Source organism: Idiotropiscis lumnitzeri, chromosome 20, assembly GCF_059441095.1.
Source record: "Idiotropiscis lumnitzeri isolate Australia: NSW breed Sydney's pygmy pipehorse chromosome 20, RoL_Ilum_1.0, whole genome shotgun sequence".
NCBI classification, from domain to species: Eukaryota; Metazoa; Chordata; class Actinopteri; order Syngnathiformes; family Syngnathidae; genus Idiotropiscis; species Idiotropiscis lumnitzeri.
The window spans coordinates 10,431,475-10,457,891 of record NC_142410.1 but is presented as its reverse complement, the minus strand read 5'-3'; the positions used below and the strand labels follow the sequence as shown (position 1 = coordinate 10,457,891).

Here is a 26,417-nt window from a genome sequence, read left to right as displayed (position 1 = left end):
ATTCTTCTTAAGCATTCGATGAATACTGAGCGTGCAATGGACGCTTACGCATAGTCAAGGGCAAGTCCATACGGCCATCCGAGTGTCGTGTTGACCAGCGGTATCGCATTGCTGCCATCGGGGAAGCTCCTCATGATGACCGCCGGGCGATACCAGTCAGACCAAAACAAGTAGCTACGCACAGACACAAGAGGACATTTTTGGGGAAGTTACGTAAGTAAGAGTACATCTATGAAATGGGCACACCTCCTTGTTTAACTGCTCCGTTTTGGGATATGGAATATTCTATGACTGAGTTTATGTTTGATAAAGTCAGAACGATTGGATTTGTTTTCCCTGGTTAGCCTCATTGGAGTTTGAATCTGAATTCAGATGTCGATTTCTTTTTTTCTTCACATTGCAAATTCAAAATCCAAGATTCCAATTTGGAAATTCCGATTCAAACTGACCTCCCATCGAAGTACTGGCATGAATATTTGCTTTTATTCCATCCGAATGATGACTCACCCAGCACCGGGATGCACGGCAATTCCTTTTGGCCTCATCAATCCAGTGACGACGTCTCGCCTGGACTTGTCAGTGATTCTCAAGGCCGTCACTGTTTTGTAGGCGCTTGAGGTCCAGAACAAAACTTTGGAGGTCCAGTCGTATGTCATGGTGTCGACGGATGACGCCCGGTAGCCTGTCAAAATCTGTTGAACTTAAAGAGGAGGACAGAATTTTAATCAAGGTGAGCAACGTAAAAAAAAAAAAAATTAATTAAATTGTTAATTAGCCACTTAATTAAGAACACATGCACAGCTAATAAAATCTGATTTATAATCTTTTATCAATGAAATATGCCATTAGTAAATAAATAAATAAATTATATTTTTATATTTTATACATATATATATATATTTATATATATATTTTTTAATAATATTATTATATTAGTTAAATTATACATTTGAAATGTACATCCATCCATTTATTCTCTATGATGCTTACTTACCGGTCCCGTTGAGGTTTGACTTATAAATAATCCCCCGGGACCTGTCGTTGTAGAAAATCGTCTCCTCGTTGCCATCAAACTCCACGGCAGAGCCGGAAAAAGACGACGCGAGCCCTGAGAGGGGGAGGGTGACGTCTTCCTGGAGGGAAAAGCTGAACGGGATCCCTCGCACGGCCATGGAGGTGGCCAGCAGCAAATAGTTCTTTATCTCTGTTCAACAAGTAAAAGTTTGTTTGCTATAAATATTGTCCTTTTTTAACTATTGTATGGATGTTTTTTTTTTGACTAACATTTAAAAAAAAAAAAAAAAATACAGTATCAAAAAGTGAGTTTGCCGAATAATAAACTGACTGGAGCAGGTCAGAAGGTCCGCCTGCAGCTCATAACCATGGCGGCACTTGCAGCGGTAGCCCAGACCGTCGTTGTCAGTGCGGTGGCTCAGGACGCAAATGTGGTGACAGCCGCCGTTGTGACGCCCACAAGGGTTCATCACTGCGGGACGTGATGAAATCAGGCTCGTGTAGTCAAAGGGTGGCAATGTGGGCATTCGCGGTTCGGAGGCGGGGCTTACCCAAGGGCTGCAGCACTGAATGCGAGACAACAATATGGCCAGGTCGCTTGGCGGTACGATAGAGGAGCGCCGGGCTGCTGCCGTTGAAGCGGTTGGCTCGCACGACGCCCATCTTGGTCCAATCAGTGAAGAAGACGTGGTTCTCGAAGACAGCCATCCCAAAAGGATGCGGCGCTTGAGTTCCACCATTGAGCACTATTTTCCTGTCCAGGACAAAAAAGAACGGCCGTCAAAAGCAGTGGAAGACAACCAGACGCTATCCCAACGTGACGTTTACCTGTCCAAACCGTGATAGGTGACCGTTTCCACAGTGTCAAAGTGGCTGTCGGACCAGTAGACCCTCTTTGTGGCGATATCGATGCTAATTGCGGTTGGCGTGCCCAGCCTGTTTTTCACCAGCTCCACACGGTTACTGCCGTCCATGAAGGCCCGTTCCAGCTTCATCTGTTCATTACTGACGCCCATGTCGGTGAAGAACATGTAACTGGAAATGCAGATGTAAAATAATTACAAATGAATCACATCTAGTTGTTTTGATAATTGTTTGATACTTTGGTGTTGTAGGTAATTAATCAATTGTGATGTGCAGAGAAAAAGTGCTGTTTTTTCTTTTCTGTTTTTTTTTTTTAAATAATTACAGAAAAAAAATAATTTAATTATATTTGGAAAATACACAAATTATAATTCCATATGAAAATGGGTTAATTTGGAAATGTTACTTACCCAAATGTAAAATAATTACACAAGGAAATTTTAAATTGAAATAAAATTCAAATAAAATATACTAAACAAATTTACACTGGAAAATTAAACCAAAATATTTTTTTAATTTAAATGTAAATGTTGATGCATTATAGATTAGATTAATTTTAATGACATTATGTTTAAAAATGACCTTTGCGTAAAAAATATAATTACGATGGATCCAAAAAGTCTGCAGACTCTCGTTCAAATGCCAGTATTTGTGACATAAACAAAATGGGAACAAGAACGATTTGAAATGATTCATATGTTTTTTTTTTGTTTGTTTTTTAATATAACAAAAACCTGACATTTGAACAAGAGCTGTGTAGACTTTTTTGAAAATAATATGCAAATTCAAATACAAAATTTGTTTCAAATCAAACTAACTACATTTCGGACATTTTAACTAAAAGACCATTTCCATTGGCAAGTGTCTGTCAAATGTGGTCAACCCACCCTACTGTGGGGTCCAGGGCGAGGCCATGAGGACTCTGCAGGTTCTCAGCAATCAGCGTGACCCGATTCCCTCCGTCAAACTCGCACATGTCGATGCGCTCCACCGCGGCCTCTAACACGTACAGCTTGAAGTTGATCCAGTCCACGGCGAGGTTCTGCACGTTGCGAACTGCCGCTGTCAGAACCTCCTTCACGTCTCCGCCGTTATAGTTGGCAGAATACACCTGGTTCAAGGACGGGGGGGGGGGGGGATTAGGATTTGCTGCAAAAAGCTTCATGTCAAAGTCAGCAAAGCTCACCTTTTTGTTGTATGTGTCACTCCAGAAGACGGTCTCGCTGTGCCGGTGAAACGCCACTCCGACGACCACATTTTTACCCTGGGCGGGTATCAAAGTTCGAGCGTTGCGGCCGTGTACGTCCGCTATCATCACGTCTCCTCCGTCTGTGAAAATGAGGTGTGGCAATCCACCTGGAAAAAAAAAATTTAATTAAATTAACACAGGCGTATATTATTTATCCTCTATGAAAAAATGACAACAGTAAACCTTCACTCTATCACAGTTTAGTTTTTGTGGTCCCACTGTATCGCACATTTTTTTGTACTTTTTTTGCGTTATGCATTGCTCTTGCTTTCTCCCAGTAGGTGTTTAAAAGTGATTGCATTGTTAAAAAGTGTGCGCAAAGACCATTATTTATTTATTTATTTTTAATAAATAGGTTATCAGTTATTATTTATTTATCGCACTTTGTTTGTATTAATGACTGCACCGTATTATACTGCCCCCGGTGGCCAAGTCAGACACATCAGGCAGAGCAACACAATGAAGTGAATTGTTTCATTCTTTACAAGGGATGAGCGAGGACCAATACCAGGTACCGGTATTGGGCCGATACTAACCTTATTTTTTAGGTATTGGGTATTCTTGGAGTCTACCGATACCGGCCACCAAAGAAAATCTGAGATATCCATAATGAGCGAGTTCTCAAAGAGTGTATATTCCTTCTGGTGTCGGTGTGAATAAAATGTTGACTCTAATGTCGATTTGAACATATGCGGGAGTCGACACCTGACACGTTGGCCTTGCAGACGTGACCCTGCTCCAAAAAGTATCCAGAGGCACAGCTGCAACGATGCGCCCCAGGTCGGTCTTCGCATATCTGGTCACAGATCCCCCAGATTTGACAGTCATTGTAGTCTGCATGAAAAGAAGAGCAATCAAATGTCATTTCACCAAGAGCACCCTTTGCAAAGGAGTTTTAAAAAAAAAAAAAATTATTTAGATGATCTCATCTTACCCACGCAAGAGCGACTGTCGTTGCCTATAACAAAACCATCTGGGCAGTGACAAGTGCCCCCTTCTGGCGACACGTGGCATAGATACTCGCAGCTCAAGGTCGCGCAGCGCTCCAGGCCTGCGGGCGATGTCAATAAAAGTTTACCGACTCCAGTTAAACGGCTCTAATCATCTCCAGAGGTGTCATTATAATTCTTTGCTCGCTAAATTACGGCTATCATGCGCTGCATTTCAAGGCAATTATCAATTTCCGTCCTAGAGAAAGGTTAATTTTAAACCGAGCGTTTGTAAGGGGCAGCAATAAAGTTAACCTGTTATCATATCAAAATCACAGCAGCTACCGTCTTAGAAATGCTAATGGGGGCGCTATCGTCCAACGCAGATAACCTTCGAACCTTCACTTTAGAGGCCTATGAAAGTTAGACATATGCTAGCATGACTCGCAATCTGGGCTCCGTCAAGTGTATAAAAACTTGAAATCTTACTGCAGGTCTTCCCAATGGTGGAGTTGGTCTCATCGGTTCCGCCGGGGCAGTCGGCTTTCTCATCGCAAACCTTCCCCACCGGGATGCAAGTAGTGGAGTCCGGGCAGCCCCACTCGCCAGGGTAACAATCACGGGAGTTGCTGTCTGCAAGCAGCATCGTTCATGAGTCAATATTTATCGACGAACGTGACAGAAACATGAAACATTGAAATACAAAAATCATACTTATCAGAGATGCTGATTATTAAATGTGGTCAAAAAATCCAACATCCACAGCCAAAAGTGTCCTTACCACATCCTTTTTCATCACTGTTGTCCCCACAGTCATTGAACTTGTCACACACCCAGTACTGAGAAATACAACGGCCACTTGTACATGTAAACTCGTTGCCGCGACAGCTCTGATACACTGCAAAAAAATAAATAAATAAATAAAAAACAGGCAGAAATCACATAAATGGCGTTTGAAGTCCACAGCGCTTGAGCAACCTGAACATTTGAAGCGCGTCAGCTTCAATGTAGCTCTCGCTTGGCCTTACCGCAGCCTTGCTCGTCACTGTTGTCCCCGCAATCGTTCCAGTGGTCGCACAGGAAGTAATTTGGGATGCAGATGCCATTGGCACATTGATATTCATGGATGGAGCAATGCTTGACGGCTGCAAAGCAAAGTTATTGTGTGAAGGCTGAAATTCACGCCATATTTTTCATTCAGCATTTCAGCCTTAATATGCAATTTTAGCAGGAATTGCAAATGCCAAGTTTGACATGTTTGTGATTTGCAGTGGCGGACAATTGCACTTTATTGCCCCATGCTGACCAATAGTTTGGAAAAACATTTGAAACGACAAAGATCTCTGCAAATTACAACAACAATATGATCATGTTTATATATATTATATAAGTGGTTTCTTAGTTTATCAATATTTCAACGTCATTTCCCAAAGTATGTTTGTCACCTGTGGTGCATGTTAAGGTTTATTTTCTTGAGTTGAATGGTGCTTAGATCGCCACCTACCAAGTTTGTTTTCGTCCTGTACTTTCCCAGGCGAAAATTCACTACAACATGTACACAAAACTTGGATTTACGTAAGAAAAAGAAGCCAATAAATAATGAATTTTATTAAATCTTTCGTTAAAAAAAAAACATGAAAAACGAAAGCATGAAACGCTCGTAAACGAACTGTCATGGTAGCCGCGTCTTCTTCGTCGTCAATATTTTGAAAGCGTTCAACCATTTCGTCAAGATCATTAGCGCCACCTACAGGACAACTTTAAACCAACTTTACTTTTCGATATTAGCCGCTAAGATACTAAATAGGAAAATGGATAACCGTGACGGAAGTCTGAGTTTTTCTCGGTGATCTTGTGATCATTGTTAATTCCTTTACTTACTGCAGTTATATTCGTCGGAACCGTCTCTGCAGTCTTGGAGTCCATTGCAATGCTGAGAGTTGTTGTAACAAGCCCCGTTAGCACACGTCTTCTCTGCGCACTGTGGGTAGTCTGCGAAAATAAAATAAAATAAATATATAAAAGCTCAAAAACACTACAACTACTTCAAGTCCTGCCAATTAAGCAATTTCATTATAGGGAGAATTGTAAAAGATAAAAAAATTATAACTTGCTCAATTTCAGTAGATGAAGAATAAATTACATCAGCATAAAAATTAAAATATGTATTTTACACATGTTGGCAGAGATCAACGGTGGACCTACAAGAGATCCCTAAAGGACCCCTTTAGAAACATGAAGCAGATACTACGTGATATTACATTATATTATATTAAGGTTCTTATTCAAATAAAAGATGGACTGAGAAAAATATACAAAAGTTATATTATATGTACTTACTGCAATTGTTTTCATCCGAATTGTCCACACAGTCCTTCACATGGTCACACTTGAATTTGCCAGGAATACACTGGCCCTCCTGGCAGGTGAACTGGTCTGGGCTGCAGGTTCGACTGCCTGTTTGATGAAGAGAAATCAAACTGTAATTCTTGAAGGGAAAAAAAAGTGTCCGCACAAAGTATCTCTCCATACCACACTCTCTTTCTTCATCGGAACCATCCTTGCAGTCCTTCTCCCCATCACAGACGAACTCCAGTTGGATGCATTCACCGCCCGTCACACATTTGAACTGCTGTGAGCTGCACGACGGAGGAGCTATCACCGCAAACATAAAGAACAAAAAAAAAAAAGCAATGAGACAGCTATGTGCAAATTGCTCCCCATGCATGAACACTCACGGCAATTGAGTTCATCGGAATCGTCCACGCAGTCTTTCGTTCCGTCGCACTTCCAGTCGATGTCTATGCACTGTCCGCTGGTGCACTGAAACTCGCCAGTCGCGCAGCTCCCTGCAGAAGAAGACAACACAACAAATACACGTTTTTAATTTAATTTAATTTAATTTAATTTAATTTAATTTAATTTAATTTAATTTAATTTAATTTAATTTAATTTAATTTAATTTAATTTAATTTAATTTAATTTAATCCGAAAAAAAAAGTTTAAGAATCACCGTTTTACTCCAAGGAACACATTGTGTTAAAAGTAGATGATTCTCTTTGGATTTCCTCCCAGTTTCCGACCATGGCGTTTTGTTTATGGCGGCACATTTACAACGGCGGTTTATGACGGTTCCTCACTCAAAACATGTGATTTGGGGAGTTCATTCGCCACCGTGACTGATGGGTCCATTTTTATAGACGATGGTCAAACTGAATCAGCAAATGTAATGGCTGTACTTTGGATCTGTGATCCTTATGAGCTTGGAACAAGACTCAAAAAACATACAAGAGTAAACAAAGGGCACACAGCGGTCATCTTTCGAAATAGCTACAAAAATTCACGATTTGCGACAAAGTGACAAAACCGCATCTCGGCTGGATTATGCTGAGGAACTATTTTGGAGTCAGCCAGCCTTCGCTCATAAGTTTGAATTTAATGCTCTATTTTTATTTCTTTTTTAGCCGGGGAGCAGTTTAAAAATAAAGTTGCAACTAGATGAGATGATTCTATTCTAAAATGAATTTCTTTTGAAGTAGTGTGACAATTACGAACACCAAATGTGGTCAAAAACAATATATACAATATTTGAAATCTTTTTGGGGTTAAACATAAATCAATATTTTTTGTTAAAATGCAATGATCATTACAATATAATTTAACAGTGAATATGATGCCAACACATGATTAAAAAATACTTTGAAGGTAATAAGAATGAAATGGAACATAACATTTTTTAAAAATTGTATTTAAAAGATTAGATTTTTTTTCCTTTAGCAGTTTCGATGTTAAAATGAAGGTAAGATTTTTTTTTCCCTTTTCAGAGATTTGAGGAACCTATTCTGATTTGGAGGAATAGAAGCCTTTTTAATTATGTTTGCCGTTTGTTCTCATTTCAAAAAGAGCAATCTTTTTTTTACCTTCAATTGTGTGAATTCCTTGAAAGAGCAGAAGAAGCGACACAAGCCGAAGACCTGGAAGGTCCATCGCTGATGAATCCTCGGCTTTCCCGCTCGATTCGTTTTACTTATCTGTTTGACATATAAAGAAAAAAAAAAATCAAACAAAGCAGCTATCCCAAAGTAGCGCTGAAAAGGGGTCGAGGATGTCGATGTACAGTGAGCAGCAAACCAATAATCATCTCCAGGAGGCGTCCAGCTTTTTTATGCCTTACCCCTTTTACATAAACTTGATCGAAGATGAACTTTTACCTGTGGGCATGTTGTCGACATCAGCAAGAAAACGGAGCCACACGCTTTTGTGTGACGGCGGCAGCATGTGAAACAATGTTTACATAGAAAGGAAGTGGAATTTATTTCACCAAAAGTACAAAAGAGATTCTTCATGTTAGTAAAAGCAGAATCTTATATTATATATGTACATGTTTTTCCCCCTCTAAGGGCCATTCAAAATTAATTAAAAAACAACATCAATAAAAAGAGACTGCAATGGACATTGTGCTTCTCCTTCTGGTGTGCAAGCCTTGGCCACCAGGAGGCAGTATAATGCAGATATACAGGATAATACTAGGAATGGTTGTCGCTCTTTACAGAAGATAAAGAATACATCCCTGTAAGTCTTGTCATGTCCATCGTATCTGATTTATGTTCAAATATTTGTGTTACAACACCGCCAAACAGCTTTTATTCATTAGCCCATTTAGCATCAAGCTAACATTCTTGAAGGTCAAGACTTTAAAGACAAAATACAATTCAATTTGTTTTTACGTTTAGTTTGTATCTTCTTTTGGGAAGGAAATTGCAGCTCATTGTGAAGCGAGTAAAGTTCACCGCCGCGAAGTGTGAGCTGCGTGTCATAAATTGAAATGTAATTGCTAGAGAATGACTTTAGTATTGTTTGTTTTATAAAGGCAGATGGATGTAATTTCAATATCCCCAAAGCATAAAATTCTCTCATTTAGTCCCCCGTAAAAATCTGTTCACAGAAAAAAAATGTGTTGTCACACCTTTCTTTGTGTTTTATAGCACGTGACCTTGTTACAATGTTCTCTACTGCACTAAAGCACAAAGGTAAGCTATATGGCTTACTTAACCTTTCTTCTTCTTTCATCCATCCATTTTGCTTGTCCACATTTGACAAGACAAATAAACATTCTGGCTAAACGCGAGTATTCAGTAAATGGATGTGCTTCATGCATAAAGTCTCGTATGGAAATTTAAGCGATTCTCGAAGTGTGACATGTTGTGCGCTGGCTCCCCCTAGTGGCTTGCGCAGTAGTTCAGTCCACTTTTAGACAAAAGAAATAAGCACAAAGTCAAAGGGGCAAACACTGCATAACAGTTATACTAAAGTACAATAAAATATTTTCTGAAATTTTCATGGATAGTAAATTTACTGAAGTACTGTTCTGTTGCTTTTAACTCTAATAACTGTAAACATTTATTCACTTACTTTTGTCTTAGAGTTAAGCACAGTGTTAATGTAACTGTGCATATGTTTAAGTCTTATCATTATAAAATATATTTTAAAGGAATAAAACCTCTGGTTCGTTTTTGAACCATTGCTTTGGATTATTTTTTTGATTAAAATGTGCTGTTAGTTAAAAAAAATAATAAAAGCTTGCGTCTTCCTGTAACACAACTTTAGCGCCCCTCTATGGCCAAACAAGGAACTGCGTTCAAAGTGATCAAATACATTTGATTTTAATTACAGAAATAAATGTGTCCAAAATTAAAGACTGTAAACATTTTTTTCACCACCTTCAGAGTATGTCAGACTTGAATCACGCAAAATACTTTTTAAATTGCGTGTTGCATGTTTGACGGCATGGCCCCTGTAAGGGGCAAGCAAAGACATCTGACCTGGTGTTTGAAGACAGAACTTGCCATTTTGTTGCCCATCTGGCTCAAATAAACTCTTGAAATAAAAATTTAAATAAAATAAGTGAGTGACAATGACAAAAATCTGACTACAACATTCATTTAAATATCAAAATGGGTGCCGAAAACATCATTTAAGTTGTGTGGTAGCTCACTGTGGTGTTAGCTTGAAACAAAAACAAATTACAAAGAAGAGACAGTATATCAAAATTATCATACAGAATATTTCTCAAACATTTGTGTGTGGATACAGTAATACATTTCTAAATGCATAAAATGAAAACAACACATGGAAGACATAATGTGGTTCAAATCAGCTTTCGAAATTTCCCACTCAACGGCAAGGAAATGAAATTGCAGCAGAAACGAAGCCAGACTGGTACCGTGTTCAGCACCATAACATATGCCAAATCCCTGAGCAGGTTTTGCGCTTCCACTTGTTGTTTGTGACGCCAAAACGACTCCTCAGTAGTTGAACGGCCTTTCATTGTCGTGCGAGAAGTTTGGGTTGGTCTGGCCTTGGTTCCGAGCGTAAGGGTTGGTCTGAGGCCTATCCTGGACGTACGGGTTGTTTAGGGATCGGGATTCTGAGTAGGGGTTGCTCAGGGGCCGAGTTTGGCCGTACGGGTTGGTCTGGTTGCGAGGCTGCACGTATGGACTGTCGTTGACGTCTTCTGAGTTGTCGTCAAGCCACTGCAAATCGGGAAGAACGCTCATTTCGTGCTCAGCTTTTTATTTTTTTTAAATTCATTTGAATACTCACATGACTTCTCCCCTGAGCAACCGGGCTCGGGCGGCTACGGCTGGGCGTCATCTCCAGGTTGACCTCTCGGTCCCACGCGCTGGCGGCCGTGGCCCGAGGGATCCTGGGCACGCCCGCGCTGGGAAATGGTTTGACGCCCGCCGTTGGTTCCGTCTTAACTAGAGGCTCCTGCTGATTGGTCGGCAAGCTTGTAACGAGGGGAGCCTTATCGGAAAAGTGGATCACATCGGGATTCTTGGTGTCGGAATTTTGGTTCTTTTTCTTGTATGTCTTCTTCGGGGATCTATGAGAATAAGTGGAAGAATTACATAACCGATTTTCATTTCAGATTTATGCGGCATATACTTGTAATTGAATCAACTCAACTCACCTTTTTATTATAAACGTTTAATTCTTTGACAGCTACAGATGATAATTTGCTCATAAAAGCGATCAAGGGACCCGATGTGTTCATTGCATAATTTCCGGTAATAGACTGACTATAATGAACATTTTCTCAACCTATTAAAGATCTAAAAAAAAAATAATCTAAATAACCCTCACTTGGTTGCCATGACGATCAGAATGATGACTGCGATGAGCAGCAGTCCCCCGACCACGGAGCCGACGATCACCAAGGCTAGCTTCCACGCTAACGACGACGACAAAAAGAGGAGAATTTTCAACTTTTCAATTCAATGGCAACGTTATTTGCATGGCATTGACGGTCTTACTCACATTCGCTGCAGTCAAAACCAGAATACCCAAATGGACAGCTGGAGAGAAAAAATAAATAAAAAATTGACGATTATTCAAATGGAATGACTTCAGGGCACTTTGTGACAATGACAGCACTTACTCGATACATTGCTGAGTTCCGTTGGCTCTCTGACCACTTGGACAAGCTGCAGAGGAACAACAGCGACAAATTGGACGTGAATGAACACGCACGCTTTTTGGGAGAGCTAGCAAAAAGTGCTCAGACGTTCGGATACTCGTGTGAGAAAGTAATCATTCAACACCTTGACTTAGGGTGGCTGTATAAAAAAAAAAAAAAGTCTACACACAAAATCAAAAAGCAAGATTCGTGTGTTTAAAAAAATAACTAAAAAAATTCATGATGTCGGAGGTCAATAGAAAAAAAAATTGAGAGGGGAAGTAAAATAAATTAATTAAATGATTAATTTAATTTAATTTAATTTTAATTTATTTAAAGTTCAGGATTAGTTCACGGTGCTGCGGTCCGTGTTTTTTTTTTTTTTTGCTTGACTTACCAATACACGCTCTTTGACTGTAGTCGGTCACAACGTAACCCTTCAAACAGCTGCAGAGGAAATCGCCGTCGTCTCCCGCTGAACATGTCGTCGTCTTTTCATCGCACGGTTGTTTAATACACAGACTCGTGTCTAGTCGACGGGAAAGAAGAAAAAAAAAAAGAAAGGAGAGTATCAAGTCAATTTGGCTCAGATGTTGCTAACTTGCAAGCTAGCTTGATGGTTATTTAAAATGATGGCCAATGAGATCAAACCAAGCATGGGATTTAAATAAAAAAAAAATCTTTCCAAGGAATTGGCGGAAACATACTTTGGAATTCTGAACCTGCCAGAAGACACGCGTCACATTTTGCGGCTTCGGCTATGACCTTCACGATGTCCTGCGTTCTGACTTGAGCAGACGTCTGGAAGACCAACTCCAAGGAAGCACTGACGCCACGCTTTCTTTTTTCAACTGGCCTTTGTGAACAAAGTTGACATGAAGTGAAGCAAAATCCTCTCATGAAAACAAGCGGAATTGTCGCTCGACGTACTTGAGTTCGAGCACTACAGAACGAGAGTAGCCAGAGCTTCTGCTGAAAAGTGGATCAATCTGTGTGGTAGAGAGAAAATCTTTTATTTTTTAAAGTTTTATTGAAACAATTCCATGTGCACGAGAGATAGAAATTTGACCTGATCAGAAATTTGCTCCGCTGCGCGTTGAAACGCGAGTGATGTTGTGATATTTATGTCCGTTTCAAATGGTAATTCAGGCACTTGCAATTGTCCGGGGAACACTTTGGCTGAAATTACAGTTGATTAAAAAAAAAAAAAGCAATGATAACCATTTCTATATAATGTCTTAATTTTCTCTAAATCATGTTTCAAAAAGTTGCTAAAAATCAAATCAAACAAGACACAGTTGAAGGATGCCAAAAAAACTAAGTTGAAGTGGATGAGGAGTGTCATTGAGACAAAAGTAGTCCTTTGCTGCCGTCCCGTAAATACAGTATTTGCGCTTCCCGCCACTGCTACTCACCAGGCTCACAACGCTGGCTGTCCTCATTATAGTCACCCGCCATACACAAGCATACGCGGGTTTCATTGGCCCGGGCCTCACATTTGCTCCCGTCAAGACAGGGCTGTAGCTCACAGATATCTCGAGAGCGAAAAACAAACAAGCTAAATTTGTAAACCTAAAATACTAAAAGCATGGATACAGTAGTGGTAGACGTACCTGGATTATTTGTGGGCATAGGATCTGTTGGCGGAGTGACGGAATCAGTTGAGTTTGAAGAATTGTTTTGTCCAGGTGTGGTCTGTTCAGGTGGGGGCGTCGGATTGGTCGTCACAGGTGTGGTCTGTACAGGTGGGGGCGTTGGATTGGTCGTCACGGGTGTCGTCGGATTGGTCGTCACGCGAGTTGTCGGTTCAGGTGGGGGCGTCGGATTGGTCGTCACGGGTGTTGTCGGTTCCACTGGTGTCGTCGGATTGGTCGTCACGGGTGTCGTCGGTTCCACTGGTGTCGTCGGATTGGTCGTCACGGGTGTGGTCTGTTCAGGTGGGGTCGCCGGATTGGTCGTCACGGGTGTTGTCGGTTCCACTGGTGTCGTCGGATTGGTCGTCACGGGAGTTGTCGGTTCAGGTGGGGGCGTCGGATTGGTCGTCACGGGTGTGGTCTGTTGAGGTGGGGTCGCCGGATTGGCTAGCTCGGGTGCCGTCGGTTCGCTCAAGTTTATTGGCTCGGGTGTTGTCGGATTCGGTGGGTTGGTTGGACTTACCGAGTTCGATACGACTATTTGAACTGCATCTGCAACAAATAAGCAAAGGACAAAATTAGAGATTGTACGGAATACATTTGACTGAAATTTTGAGGTTCTCTGTTGAGTCCATAAAAAAAATAAAACTCTTCAAAATTAGGATCTGAGCCAAAACGAGGGCTCATTGACAAAAATATACATTACCAAACTTAAAATATGAACGTATCGCTTTCCTCAGCTCATGCTACGTGAGGACCTTGTTTCGATACGCTGCCCCCTGTTGGTGTGGAGTGTCATGACCACCCAAAATGTGCACTTTTCACCCACCCGATTCTTATTCTGATTCATAGTTTGTCTTCAGTGTCAGCCTCTAACAAGAGCATTGAAGTATATACAACAATTAGGACAGCAAAATCCACTTAAAATGGTGAAAACTGCACAATATGCTTTTAAAGCTCATTTAGGCTAGAAAACAAATAATGACCCACAGAAAAGCACAACATTATGGCTTGCCTTCAGAAAACGGGAGGGGACAACAGATGAGTCAGAAGGTAGGATTTGATTGCCGTTATCAACGTACTTTGTCAAATATTTACACAGTGGATGCTTGGACTCACTAATTTTTGAGTTTTTGTAGAGGCACAAAATAATCTGGAAAAAAAAAATAATTTTGAGCTTTTCTTTGCATATTTAATAGTAAAGCAAAGAAGGTAATATAATGAGTAAATTTGGTTCGAACGAAACAGCATCAAATGTGCCTTAAACAACTCCATCAAAAAAAAAAGAGAAAGAAATAATGGTTACTTACAGGTAGCGAAGAGGCAAAAGACAAACGCACGTTTTAATTGCGACGCCATCGGAAAGTAAAGCAAAAAGGCAATATTTTGTCTGAAAACTAAAGACGATTGTCGGAGAGCCCGTGAGTCGAAGAGGCTTCGATGTCCTCTCAACTTGGATGACGACGACTTGGCTGCGCTACTCACTTTTTAATCATTAGCCACTCCTTCAAGGAGGCTGGAAATGTGTGCAGACTTTTCCGTTCCCGTTTTGTCCAGGAGGCATCATTTCCTGGATAGGAATAATATTTGATATTGATTCTAATGAGAGCCAATACAAAAGGTTCCATTCCAAATGTGTTTTGATTCATATGGACACAAACCTGTTATTTGTGTCTTGACGGACACGTCTCATTTATTCTGTGAAGAGGCTTGTAACTCAAGTCATCTTTCTCCTTTAAAATTAAAAAAGAATGACAGTCATCTACTGCATAGAAACGTGGAACATCTTGACTAGCATTTTGCGTCGCGTTAGCATTAAGCTAGCTGAGCTCACAAATAGTCCGTTTTAAATCTTGTTAGATTGTGTGTACGTAAAAATTGTCCTTTTTTTAAACAAAGTGGTTCAAGGGAGGTTCGATTTGAATAGGGAAGTTATAGACTGATTAAATGAATAAGAGATATTTATGATTTTCACGTGTTTGATGACGTATTTATTTTGCCGCATATAGCGGCGGCGATCTTACTTCCTTCTTACACTTGCTGATGATACAACCAACGGAATGAAAATAAATACATTTAAAATAAAAATAATGAAAGTGAAAACTAAGGTTTTTTTCCCCATTTGCAGTAATCGACACGCAGCCTCACTAAATGGGGCTTGGGCGGGGCGGGGGGGGTGCAAAGATTGCTTTCCATTCTTTGTCTTTTTATGAATTTACAACAGTTCCTCAAGTTGTCTTTAAACCCAGAGACAACATCCTTGACAAACACTTAAACGTTGCAACAGGAATACCTGGCGCACATTAAGTTTCGGCTGGAACAAAGGTGCAGCGAATGACCTTTGAGCCCACAACGTCACACCGGATTATACTACCTTGCTTCTAAAAATAAACTCAGAATAAGTGCTAGGTAGAGTTGGTGCCAACCAAAAGCTCGAAGGATCAATGTCAAACTTGGTCAATAAAAGTTCATTTATATCCAAGCAGACATGCTATAATTTTTTGTTTTTAATGGCATTATCTCAAAGTTGACTTTGCACCTGGATGCTATTGGGAAGCAACATGGAAAAAAAAAATCCCCCTAAATAGTAACAACCAGATAAAAGCTCATATTTAAAATAAATAAACAAATAAATAATTAAATAGGCGTAATTTGATCAGTCCAATACCAAAATCATTAAAAAGAAATTTCCCCCTCTAACTGCAAGATTTTATGAGCATGTCGCTACGTCAATAAATTTGCGATAACAGAGTCGTAACATCAGCTTGTATCATGGTACTGACTCACTGGAAGTCCAAAGTCAAAAAGATCTCGAGTCATGGCCTCACTCATCCCCACCCTTCTTACGGCTCCTGGCAACCGGGCCGCGACAGCCAACACAGTCGACGGGCAAACTGGGAAATGATGAAGGGGAAACGGGACAAAAGCAAACATGGTTGAAAGTGTTTTTCTTACCTTGAGAACATTCCCACTCGTTTCCACCCCCCCCCCTGCCATCAGTATGTTTGCATATCTGTGTGAAAGCAGACAAGAGCATTATAAACGTGTCATGAACTACTAAAAGGCTGCTTAATAACATTTGGATCCTCGACAAATGAATTATTTACTGGACGATTTATGCAGTAGTAGGAAGTTGTATGCCGGGAACACAAGATAAAATTATACAAGAAGGATAATGTTTTTTTTTAAAGGTGAACAACGCTAATGCTGGGTTATTTATACCGATTATTTCACCCAGCATGTTGAACATTTAGATTAAACGGGTCAAACGTACTAATATTGTTGTGTGAAAGCTGGCATTTTTAAGCCACCGATCCATTTTTCATTTGAACACTGATTCCTGTCCAAAGCCGTCAAAAATGGAACCCAAATCTCATCCGCAACCCAATCTGCTAGGGGAGAAATAATCAACTCAACAATTAGTTACATTTAAGTACAGTCATGAAGCGTTTCAAATTGAAGTAGAATTTAATATGATTGGTGTTATCTTTAAATTAAATACCAAGTGAGCATGTCGGAGTAAAAATAAAAAAATAATTTTAGGAATAAAACTGCCGGTTTAGGCCTGCACCAATTTTGTATTTTAAAATTGGTTATTATGGAAAATATTGAATGGTAAAGCATGAAAATGGGCAATTTGGAAAGCAACCAATCAGAAACGTGACAGGAAACAGCGCCATCCTGTGGTCACGCTAAGGACAACCGAGGTTTTGATTCTAATCGGGGACTTTTTTGGATGATCAAATTCAGATCAGGTTAAGAAGACAGCCACGTCACTCGTCGAGTTGCATTAAAACGTTGATGCTTTTTCTTTTGTAACAAAAAAGGTTTTTATTGGCTTCTCTAATCCGTTCATCATCTCAATAACAGGTACAGCCCGGGAAATCATGTCACGAGGGTCTAGTTCCTAATCAGACAAAGGAAAGGGGAGGCTTCTGCTACAACATTTGGTATTGAGGTGACAGTCAGAAAAAAAGCCATAAAAAAATCATGCATACTTGATAAAAACTCCAAAAACAAAACAAAACACAAAATTAGTGTTTTTGTACATTTTTGTAAACAATATCCTTCTAGAGTTCATATCAAAAACACATGATGGCAAGTAACAAAAATAAGGGATATACAATGAGAGAAAAAAAAAAAATCTACAAGGCATCTAGAATGCAACACTGCTTGGCATGGATGTTTTTTTTTTTTTACATTAAAACAAAAACAATGACAAAAAAAATGAAATAATACATTTTGCATTTTGACAAGTCACTTGCTCTATCATTGTAAACACAGGCAGTGTAAAAAAAAAAAAAAGACATATCGAAACCTATTCTACAAATATTTCCACTACATACAATGAAACACGTGTCCCTGCTTTCTTACGCTTTAGTGATATGAGGTATATTTAGTCAATCTTATCGTCTTTTTCTCTCCATTTCAGTTCAAAGCATAGTGTGTTTAGAGGGAAGCGGCTGGTCGCTCAATTTTTTTTTTTTGGGGTTCCCCCTTGCAGCTTCAGAGTCCCAGAAAACCAGCGGGAAGGGACCAGTGGGGGCGGGGTGGGGGGGGGGGGGGAGTGACTAAATCAGAATATCAACCCTGGCTTCCGGGATGGAGAGAATGGCTTCAAACCACGGAAGACGAAGAAGGCCATTGTTCATGGTTGGGAGTGCAGGACTGCTGCATATTCAGGAGGTGTTTTGGATAAATTAACTCTTCTGCTGCATTGCTGCTACAAAGGTTTGTGGCGGCTAATGGAGAATAAATACAATTTAAAAAAAAAAAAAAAAGGTTCCAGCATGTCAGCTGAGCTCTGGAGAAACACTTAAATACAAAGAGCTACTCTCAAAATATTGTATCACAAAATTATGGCAAATCCTTTTTTTTTTTTTTTTTTTTAAATACATCACCTGACAAACCGCAAGAAATTCAACCCCGTCCCTCCCCTCCGAGCGAGCGACAATCCAAAAAAAATAAAAATGCCCATTAAAACCATCAACCCACCCTCCCAAAAACCCTTGTTCACAGTTTTCTCCTTTTTCAAATAAGCATTATTAGCATAAGAATCACAAATTGAATGGGTTATTGTTTCGGATGATATGTTTGGGGGGAAAAAAAGTGCTTGTTTGATTCCATTGACACAAAAAAAAGAAAAAAGTGAGGTGACTGTTTCAGTTTGCTTGCTGGCCTTTTGTGTTTTCAGTCAAAGGCGTCTCAATGGAGTTTTCATTTCTACATGCTGGTTTCACATTGACACGCAACAGTACCGTCATTTGGACTAAAACACGCAGGAGAGCCGAAACGTGATCGCGAGGCGTAAAATTGAAAATTAAAACGCACAAATAAAGAAAGAAATCAAAGCTTTGTAGTTTCAAAGTACACCTGTAAAAACTGTGCTAATTGCATCTCATAATACAAAGTCTTATCACACAATTTTGCCTATTTCCTGAGTTAATACGTTTCTTGTAACAGACAATATATCCTTTTTTTTTTTGCCATGTGAGTTCTGGGCTTTCCCTGCCACAAGTGTTTTTTTTTTTTTTTTGTTTGTTTTTTTTTTTGAAATTACCGACGTTATTACTTTACAATGTTGTGATGATTGGTAAAACAAGGGTTCCGAAAATAACCAGAAATAAGAGATCATCTCTACCCTCAAAATGTTTTAAATTATTTTTAAAATCTAGGGTTTACGATCAATAAAAAAAAAAAAAAAAAAAAAAATCACTACTTTTTCCCCAACAATATGTAAGCGACTAAAATACATCATAAAAATAAGAATTAAAAAAATTGCATTTGAGGCCATGGAAGACCCTCCCTGGTCATGTTTGCATCAACATTTAATGGCAGTGTTAAAAAAAATTATTTTGCTACGAGAACAAAATTGGATGAGTGTAAGGGGGGGCGGGGGGATAAGGTGGACCAAAAAAATAGCCCCCAACCCCCCCACACTAACTGGGTTCACCTCGTTTGATCCTTATCTGAAACTTTGGCTTGTCGGGGTTTTTGATCCTGTACTCACTGGCTCACTGACGTCAGCTAACAAGCTGGTATACCCTGAGAACTCTGAGACCGGAGTCCGTATTCTGTGGTCCACCTCCGCCCCGGGGTCGCTGCCGTAGCTCAGAGGGGTGCGGCGTCCCGACTTGAACTGGGAGCCGAAGGCCTGGGCAAAATTCTCAATCTGGTACGTCGTGGACTCTTTTGGGGGGTTCAGAGGAGACAGGTCTGAGTAGCTGGAACCGTTGGGGGGGGCGGCGCTCCCCCCGGCCTTGGCTTGTTGCCCCTTGGAGCTTTCCGCCTGGGCGGTCAGATCCTGGGGAGGTAGGTTGAAGGCTCCGGGGGAGTGCTGCTTCTCAAGCTGCTCCGTCAGCTCCTGAGATGGCGTTAGCTGCTGGTGGCTGGCTGGCTCCAAAGTGAGGTGAAAGCCCGCTTGGGAGGGGGAGCCCACCAGCATGCCGTAGTGGGACTTGGACGAGGTGGACGAGGAGGTGGACGAGGGGGCGACGATGGGCAACGGCGTGGAAACGGCGGGAGGATAGCCGCAATCCAGCGGCGACGTGCTGTAGACGTGCTTGTCGGCAAACAGGGGCCCCGTGGGACTGGAGCTGCTGGACAGGAGCGGGAAGGGCCCCGTGGCGCCGAGGCTGGGGAAGGGCCCGCTGTGGCTGGTGCGCTCCAGCGCCTGCAGGAGGAACTTTGAGTACTCGCTCATCACTGCAGTTTTATCGCCCCCGTTGGCCGCGTCGTCCTCCAGCTCGGGGGTGACGGGCGCCGCCGGCTGGAGGTCCACGTGGTGCGGGTGGTCGGACAGGTCGAAAGCCACGTCGTGGTGGTGCCCCCCCTCCGGCTTATGGCTATAATGGTCCAGCAGGCTTTGCAGAACCTCGTCCGGGATGCCCGACTTGTCGTGCTTGAGTTCCAGGGGGGACGTGTCCAGCATGGCCAGCGTGGGTTCGGGTCCCAGCGAAACCTGGATGACACTGCTCCCCTGCGACGCCATGTGGAGGGCGCCCGCTCCGTAGTCATTGCTGACGGCGTGGAGGTATCTCCGCTTTTTCACAAACTGCATAGCATCATCGTAGTTGCTGCTGGTGGTGGGACCCTGCTTGTTGCCCCCGCCTCCCTGGAGCAGGCCCATGTTATCCAACCCGGAAGCGTCCACGTGATCCATGGAGCTGGCTTTTTGGCCCAACAGTTTTTGTCCGTCAGCGCCGTCTTCAAGCGAAAGCAGGCCCTTATCCAAACCCTTACGGCCCGCTTTTTTAAAGACCAATTTGGGAGAGCGCCCCTGCATGGAGGAGCCCGAGGGCTGCTCCATGCTGTAGTCCTGCAGGCCCATGTCGCGCGCCATCGCCGCCGAGGTCGACGCCGCCATGGACGCGGCCGCGTTCTTCTTCCTTTTGCGCTCGCCTCCCTCTCCGGTTTTGGACTTGGCTCGCTTGCGCCCGGAGGTGGTCGCGTTTCCCTGAGTGAGTGAATAGCTGCCCTGGCCAAGCTCGGCATCGCTCAGCTCCAGCATGTTCGGGTCCAGGCCCTTCTTTATGGCTTCTCCGCAAGTCCGCTTGTGCTTCAGTAACCGGTCGGTTCTTGAGAAAAACTAGAACGTTGACAAACAGCGAGACATAAAAACACGTAATTGCGATTATTAATTCATTATTTTTGTGATTAATCAAAATAAGAGGGCAGGGCTCTGTCCTTACACCCTTCAATTTGTGCTGCTTTATGAACACATAACTCTTCAATCAAAAATAAAATCACCACATTCATTTGATTTGATTTTGACTTCTTGATCTCGCAAAAGCTTGTCAAAGCAAATAATGCCCAGAACCGATCTCCCGAGTTCCAATCGAAACTGACCTGTTGGCATGTATCGCATCGATACGGCTTCTCGCCGCTGTGCGTCCGTTTGTGACGCTCCATGTGGTACTTCTGGATGAAACGCATGTTGCACTGGTCGCAGCTGAAAGGCTTCTCTCCTGAGAACGACGACGCGCGACGTCATTTGCGGATTATTTCAACATCTCCGAGAAAAAAAAACAAAAAACGGGTGACTTACCGCTATGGATCTTCTCATGCCGCTGGAGCAGGTACTTCTGAATGAAGCTCATGTTACACTGACTGCACCGAAAAGGCCTCTCACCTGTGCGATCAAGAGTACAACCGTCCCGCCAGCACATTAATTATTGCTCAGCCTCAACACCCAACACCATATCTAATCTGCCACGCGGCTGTTTTTACGATAAAGCAATTGTGACTCGGGATCCACTTTGGGAATCCGTCCGGAGAAATTCCCAGCATAGGGGATGACTAACACAACCAGAAAGACATGAGCAATCAATGAGTCATCCCCGAGAGTCCACGATGACGTGATGCTCCCTGACGGCACACCGCGCGCTAATATTTCACCCCCCCCCCCTCCCCGCTTTGTTTCGGGAGGCTTGGAAGTAGTGATCGCCAAATGAAGCTTCAAATTTGCTTCACGAACCAGTGGTTGTATTTTGGAGTCCTCTAGATGGCGCTGTTGGTTTTAATAAAGGGTTTCAAAAATGGAAAGTCAGCCCAATGTTGAACAGAGAGCGCCATCTACAGGAGTCCGAAAATACGACAACTGGTTCATGAAGCACATTTGAAGCTTCATTTCGCCATCCCAAAAGTCCCAAAAAGACGCGGCAAGCAGTGAAAGCCTCTCACCTGTGTGTATGAGCACATGTCTGCGCAAGTGATAGGAGCTGCGGAAGGCAGCGTTACAGTGCTCGCAGATGTGCGGTTTGGAGTTGGGCGACAGGCAGGCGCCATCCGCATCCAGCATCATGGCCTAGGAGGACATGACAACGAAATACGTTCACGCCAAGCAAATACATTTTACACACGTGTGAAATTGACAAGAGCGCCTGGAGCTGTGTGTGTGTGAGCAGGAATTTATGTAACGGGTAGACGTCCTGATCTGGTTTAAAAAAAAAAAAATAAAATGGCACTTGACGCCAGGAACAAACAAAATTATGGAAAATGATGCTGTGGAAATGAACGAGAACGCGCACATGCGGAAAGGATGTGGAATACTGAGGGGTTTTCTTTGTGGTTGCACAAGTGTGCACACCCTATTTGGAACCTTTTGCGCTTTGTCAGCCTCTGACGTGAATCCTTTTTGGGCGGATGAGCTCATTTGTGGAGGCCCGGCCAGAACCGGCACGAGCTTTGCATATTTATGATATAATACGAGAATTGTATAAAATATTTACCATTTTATACAATATTATTTAAGCATTTTATGAAATTATTACTTGTGTATTATTTCTTGGGGGATTATTTTTTTTTTTTCAGTATACACCAACTGGATATTTTATGAGCGAGATATCTTGACAATTGATCGATTTAAGTGAATGAAAATCAAAATATGAAATATTCAAAAAGACAGCATTGTGCTGATTTTATTTTTTAATCAATAAAATGAAGGTTAAATAAATAAATAAAAAAAAAAACATTTGGAACTGCGAATAATTCTCTTGACGTTCATCAAAAAAAACCCACGCACAATCTGTCAAAGCAGGAATATGTTAGGATGGCGAACCTTTGCGGCGTCGCTGCGTTTCCTCCGGGCTTTGCCTCCCTGTCCGTCCCCATTGGTCCTCCTCCCTCTTTTACCCGAGGAATCTTTTGGCTCTTTACCCGCTCGTCCTGACATCTGAGGGCGCATCACAAGCGAGCTCAGTCTCAGAGTGACACAAAAGTCTAACGTTGACATGCCCACTCACCGGTTCCCCAAGGGAGCGCACGTTGCTGTGGCTGAGGTCGTGAAGGAGCATGTTATGGTGATTCTGGTGGTGGTTGCCGTAAGACATGTCCGGCATGTCGGCACCGCTCTTCCCCGCGCCGGCGCAATTCATCGGCACGCCCCCGCCGCCCGCCGCTCCGCCGTAGAGAGGCATGCGATAATCCAGCTCGCTTAGCCGCTCCTGCTTGATGCCCATGCTGTGGAGGAAGCCCCCCGTGTTGGCCACGCTGGCGCCCTGGTGGTCCGGGGGCGAGTCGCGCTCCTTTTTGAGGACCATCTCCTGCGGGAGGTCGCCCATGACCGACTGCGACGTGAGACGCGTGAAGCTGGTGACGGGCGGCAGGTGGCTGAACATGAGCATGCCGGGAGCAAAATTGGGGTCCATGCCACCGTTGCGCAAAAACTCATTGCCGATTTTGTCTTGGATAATACTCATGGTGGTCGTTTTGCTGAGAGCGGGTGCGGGCCAGGCCAATGAATCTAAAGAGGAATGCAGGAGAACACCCTGAAAAAGACGACACACGTAAACACTCTTCATTACGGTGCCACGAATGTCAAATGCTTTAAAGCTTGAAACGTTTACAAAGTGACTGCCTAATTTCAACCAGGATTTTTTTCATTGTGTATACTTGAGTATAATAGCCGAGTAATTACCTAATTGGATTTGAGGGACGTAATTACCAGTAACAAATTAACCTTGAAACATACAGATGTGTGATGTCCGGCATGAGATTACACAATAATGTAAAAAAAAAACACACTGGCCTTTATGAAGTATATGCATCTTTTTTTTTTTTGTTAAATGCCTTTACAGTCAAAGGGATTGCACATTAGTTAATTCTAAGTCATATCAGTTCAGATGTCTGATGATGCAATCTAAATTATGAGCATTTGTTTTAATAAATATTTTTCCCATAATACCTAATACTAAAAAAATTAAAATAATCATTAGAACATAAGTGCAGATGTGTCACATGCAACCTGGAGCCGAAACGTCAAATTTAAATGCTGTCATTTTAAAGCCTATTTTGCATTGCGTCTACACATCTTGGGATAGCAAATGCGAGAGCAAATAAGTCTGAAGAGCAAACGTCTGTCTAAAAGTCAATAAAAAAAAATGCATGCTTATTTTGAACATGCATGCCAAAATGCCAATTTTGGAGTGAATCACTGTTGTTTTGAACACTCGTTTGCACCTTGGCCCATCGAATGTTAACGCCAATAAATCGGACTGCAACGCTGCTAATTAGTCGGTTCGCTAGGCTTGCCTAAACAAACGCGATTTAGGTCAAACACGACTTGACATTTGAGCGATGAAACTAGGACGCACTCTCGTGCCGAAACGAGCCCTGCAAAGGGTTCGACGACTTGTTCTCGAGCCCAAAAATCCCGGCGACCATTTGTCCCGGCGACACATTGAACACGGAGCAGATGAGCTTTTGTCATCCGGAATAGTTAGCCAGCTAGTTAGCATAGCAGCCGACTCGCCACAATGAGACCGACGACGCATCATCGAGCTCGCAATCGAAACCTTGGAAGCAATAAAATGTTTAGAAAAGCACCACGGGACAGTCGTCAAAGTTAGATTTGAATATACGTCTTGTTTATATATTTAAAAAAGCAAAGTTACACTCAAGCGTATCTTGGGGAATTCGCGTAGCAATTGGCTATTTAAAAAAAATGGATAAGTGACTATTGATGATTGCTCATTCTAATTAAGCTATATTTCTATAAACTAAGCATGGTTTTAAATTTATGGTTAAGTTTGCCACGGGTGGTGTGGCTTGCTCAATTCTCAAGATTTGCTGGCGAAATTCAATCTAGCTGGTTTGCGATCCGTTTATTGATAGCTAACTTTAGCCGTAATTACGAGCGGATAATCATTACCGAGCGTGCGTGTGGCTGGCCAAAAAAAAAAAAAAAAACAACCTTCCCAGTGCTATTTCGGTTCCACGTCGACTCCGGCTCCAGTGACCCAACACGGACCATCGCAGCTAAATAAAACCCAAGCTCCGAGCTTTTCCACGCAGCTGTGTTTATAACAATCAAACTAGCCACGAGCTAGTTAGCCGGCTGCTAACGCGCTAGCAGTTAGCTCCGAGTGAAAAAGCCGCATTACGGCCCGTGCATCACAAACAATGATGCTGCCTTTCGGTACATCGCCCCACGGTTGGCGAGCCAGCGTCGCGTCGCGTCGCCTCGCCTGGCTCTCGACAGAGCCCGGACCGAACCGCGAGCCGGGAGCCCGCTTGGGTTCTCGCTCACCTACGCATGACCGCAGACGGCTTGGAACGTGGCCGCGGTGGCTCCGTATTCGCAGCTTCGGAGGGTTTTATTGCCAAAACAGTGTTCTCCGGCGGCCGCTGCTTTCTTCCATCTTGTCGTGGCGCGGGGGATTATGGGTGCAGGCGGACGGGTCGTGAGAGGAGACAGCCGCAGCCAGCCTGCAGATGATGACGGAGGGGACTTGACTGACTTGCATTTGCGTGCGCATGCACCGCGCACAATCAAATGGCTGCAGTTTGTGCCCAAGCACAAGCATAATTATTCAGGTCAAAAACTACTGCGGTGAAAGTATAAGTAGTAAACTCTTGATTCTATCAAACAGAGTTCGGGTTCTCACCAAAACAAAGACATCAATTACTTCAGTCTGGATGAATTTACACAGCCTCCCAGTCATCTGAAGAACATTAAAAAAAAAAAATATGTTACCGGTCTAGAAGTTACTGAATAGCTTAGGTCATGAAAACGTAAAATAAATGCTCATGGAATATAAACCCAGTAGGCTTCTTAAGGAGCAGACTCGGGTCAAATAGTGGAGCACAGAAGTCACGGCAAACATGGTGCATCAGCAGTTAGCCGTTTTGCTGCACACAAATGGAATCAGATGCCAACAGAAGGGAAGTGAGTACAAAGTTTAAATGATTTTAAATCCAGGTAAAAAAAAAAAAGTTTTTTTTTCTAAAATCATTCTCATGCACTGTACGTTCTTTTAGGTCACTACTTTGTTTCTTTACTTTTAAATGTCTTAATTCCCCGTTTTTATCTTAACCGTTTGCCTTTAAATGTTTTGTAACTATGTGAAGCACATTGAGTTAACTTGCGTATGAACTGTGCGAAATAAAGCTGCCTTTTAAATCAACTCCTTAAGTCAAAGTAAAAAAAAAAAAATCTGATATGTGGTCCAAGTTCTCCTGCATCATTTTTTTTTAGCGATACTTTAGTGTAACTAAACAACTGGACAAAGTACACACACACACATCACAGCGCTTGCCATTGCACGCCAAAGGAAACTATTCTTACCTTCAAACATTTGCAGAGATGACAGCACGTTGAAGTTTCAGCTGCACAGGATGGATGATTCATATCCCAGCGATCGTGGCGCCAGATTTTGACAACAATAGCAAGATGGCACATTCATCCGAACACTCCAACCGGGAGCGCGCGGTGTGAATCAGCATCCTGCTCATTTTCATTCCGGGATCATTCAGTGGCGGAAACAAAC

At 42.3% G+C, this 26,417-nt stretch overlaps 3 protein-coding genes across 6 annotated transcripts in view; all 3 read right to left on the bottom strand.

The window, feature by feature from the left end:
- lrp2b (low density lipoprotein receptor-related protein 2b) overlaps nt 1–8,043 on the bottom strand; it is a 29,561-nt gene extending 21,518 nt beyond the window's left edge. Inside the window, exons 1-18 of the mRNA XM_088283912.1 lie at nt 7,977–8,043; nt 6,795–6,905; nt 6,589–6,711; nt 6,397–6,513; nt 5,938–6,048; nt 5,085–5,201; nt 4,838–4,954; nt 4,546–4,689; nt 4,062–4,178; nt 3,833–3,961; nt 3,065–3,234; nt 2,766–2,989; nt 1,843–2,049; nt 1,566–1,768; nt 1,346–1,486; nt 995–1,204; nt 508–700; nt 49–174 (exon numbers count right to left, since the gene is read on the bottom strand). Of these exons, the coding sequence (XP_088140038.1) occupies nt 49–174; nt 508–700; nt 995–1,204; nt 1,346–1,486; nt 1,566–1,768; nt 1,843–2,049; nt 2,766–2,989; nt 3,065–3,234; nt 3,833–3,961; nt 4,062–4,178; nt 4,546–4,689; nt 4,838–4,954; nt 5,085–5,201; nt 5,938–6,048; nt 6,397–6,513; nt 6,589–6,711; nt 6,795–6,905; nt 7,977–8,043 (2,627 nt within the window). The remainder of the gene's footprint in view (nt 1–48; nt 175–507; nt 701–994; nt 1,205–1,345; nt 1,487–1,565; nt 1,769–1,842; nt 2,050–2,765; nt 2,990–3,064; nt 3,235–3,832; nt 3,962–4,061; nt 4,179–4,545; nt 4,690–4,837; nt 4,955–5,084; nt 5,202–5,937; nt 6,049–6,396; nt 6,514–6,588; nt 6,712–6,794; nt 6,906–7,976) is intronic.
- Nucleotides 8,044–9,982: 1,939 nt separating this feature from the next.
- Nucleotides 9,983–14,622, bottom strand: muc13b (mucin 13b, cell surface associated). The gene is made up of 12 exons (XM_088284632.1): nt 14,460–14,622; nt 13,129–13,701; nt 12,931–13,050; nt 12,585–12,694; nt 12,446–12,504; nt 12,223–12,371; nt 11,913–12,044; nt 11,498–11,543; nt 11,377–11,414; nt 11,203–11,290; nt 10,660–10,942; nt 9,983–10,589 (listed from the first exon to the last, which is right to left on the bottom strand). Exons 1-12 carry the CDS (start codon nt 14,506–14,508, stop codon nt 10,362–10,364), a joined length of 1,875 nt encoding a protein of 624 aa, XP_088140758.1. The 5' UTR covers nt 14,509–14,622; the 3' UTR covers nt 9,983–10,361.
- A 2,332-nt stretch (nt 14,623–16,954) lies between these two features.
- On the bottom strand, nt 16,955–26,344 carry znf281b (zinc finger protein 281b). 4 transcript variants are annotated; one of them, XM_088283982.1, is made up of 9 exons: nt 26,216–26,344; nt 25,536–25,592; nt 25,178–25,356; nt 22,893–23,392; nt 22,709–22,822; nt 21,833–21,955; nt 21,197–21,290; nt 20,998–21,116; nt 16,955–20,737 (listed from the first exon to the last, which is right to left on the bottom strand). In XM_088283982.1, exons 4-9 carry the CDS (start codon nt 23,346–23,348, stop codon nt 19,115–19,117), a joined length of 2,529 nt encoding a protein of 842 aa, XP_088140108.1. In that variant the 5' UTR covers nt 23,349–23,392; nt 25,178–25,356; nt 25,536–25,592; nt 26,216–26,344; the 3' UTR covers nt 16,955–19,114. The 4 variants fall into 4 exon arrangements, with proteins under 4 accessions (XP_088140108.1, XP_088140107.1, XP_088140105.1 ...); XM_088283981.1 differs by having other exon boundaries at nt 22,893–23,417; nt 26,216–26,342; XM_088283979.1 differs by lacking the exons at nt 25,178–25,356; nt 25,536–25,592; nt 26,216–26,344 and adding an exon at nt 24,842–25,081 and having other exon boundaries at nt 22,893–23,417.
- Nucleotides 26,345–26,417: the final 73 nt, after the last annotated feature.

Excerpts from the sequence above, each read along its gene's own strand:
- muc13b (XM_088284632.1), bottom strand. The coding sequence starts at position 14,508 with ATGGCGTCGCAATTAAAACGTGCGTTTGTCTTTTGCCTCTTCGCTACC. Across the intron at positions 12,372-12,445 it reads TCTGTAGTGCTCGAACTCAA|GCCAGTTGAAAAAAGAAAGC; the intron begins GTACGTCGAGCG and ends TTGTTCACAAAG. Across the intron at positions 11,291-11,376 it reads TGGTTTTGACTGCAGCGAAT|CGTGGAAGCTAGCCTTGGTG; the intron begins GTGAGTAAGACC and ends CGTCGTCGTTAG.
- znf281b (XM_088283979.1), bottom strand. The coding sequence starts at position 24,901 with ATGGTCCGTGTTGGGTCACTGGAGCCGGAGTCGACGTGGAACCGAAAT. Across the intron at positions 22,823-22,892 it reads TGCGCTCCCTTGGGGAACCG|ATGTCAGGACGAGCGGGTAA; the intron begins GTGAGTGGGCAT and ends ATGCGCCCTCAG. Across the intron at positions 21,291-21,832 it reads GACATGTGCTCATACACACA|GATCGCACAGGTGAGAGGCC; the intron begins GGTGAGAGGCTT and ends GGTTGTACTCTT.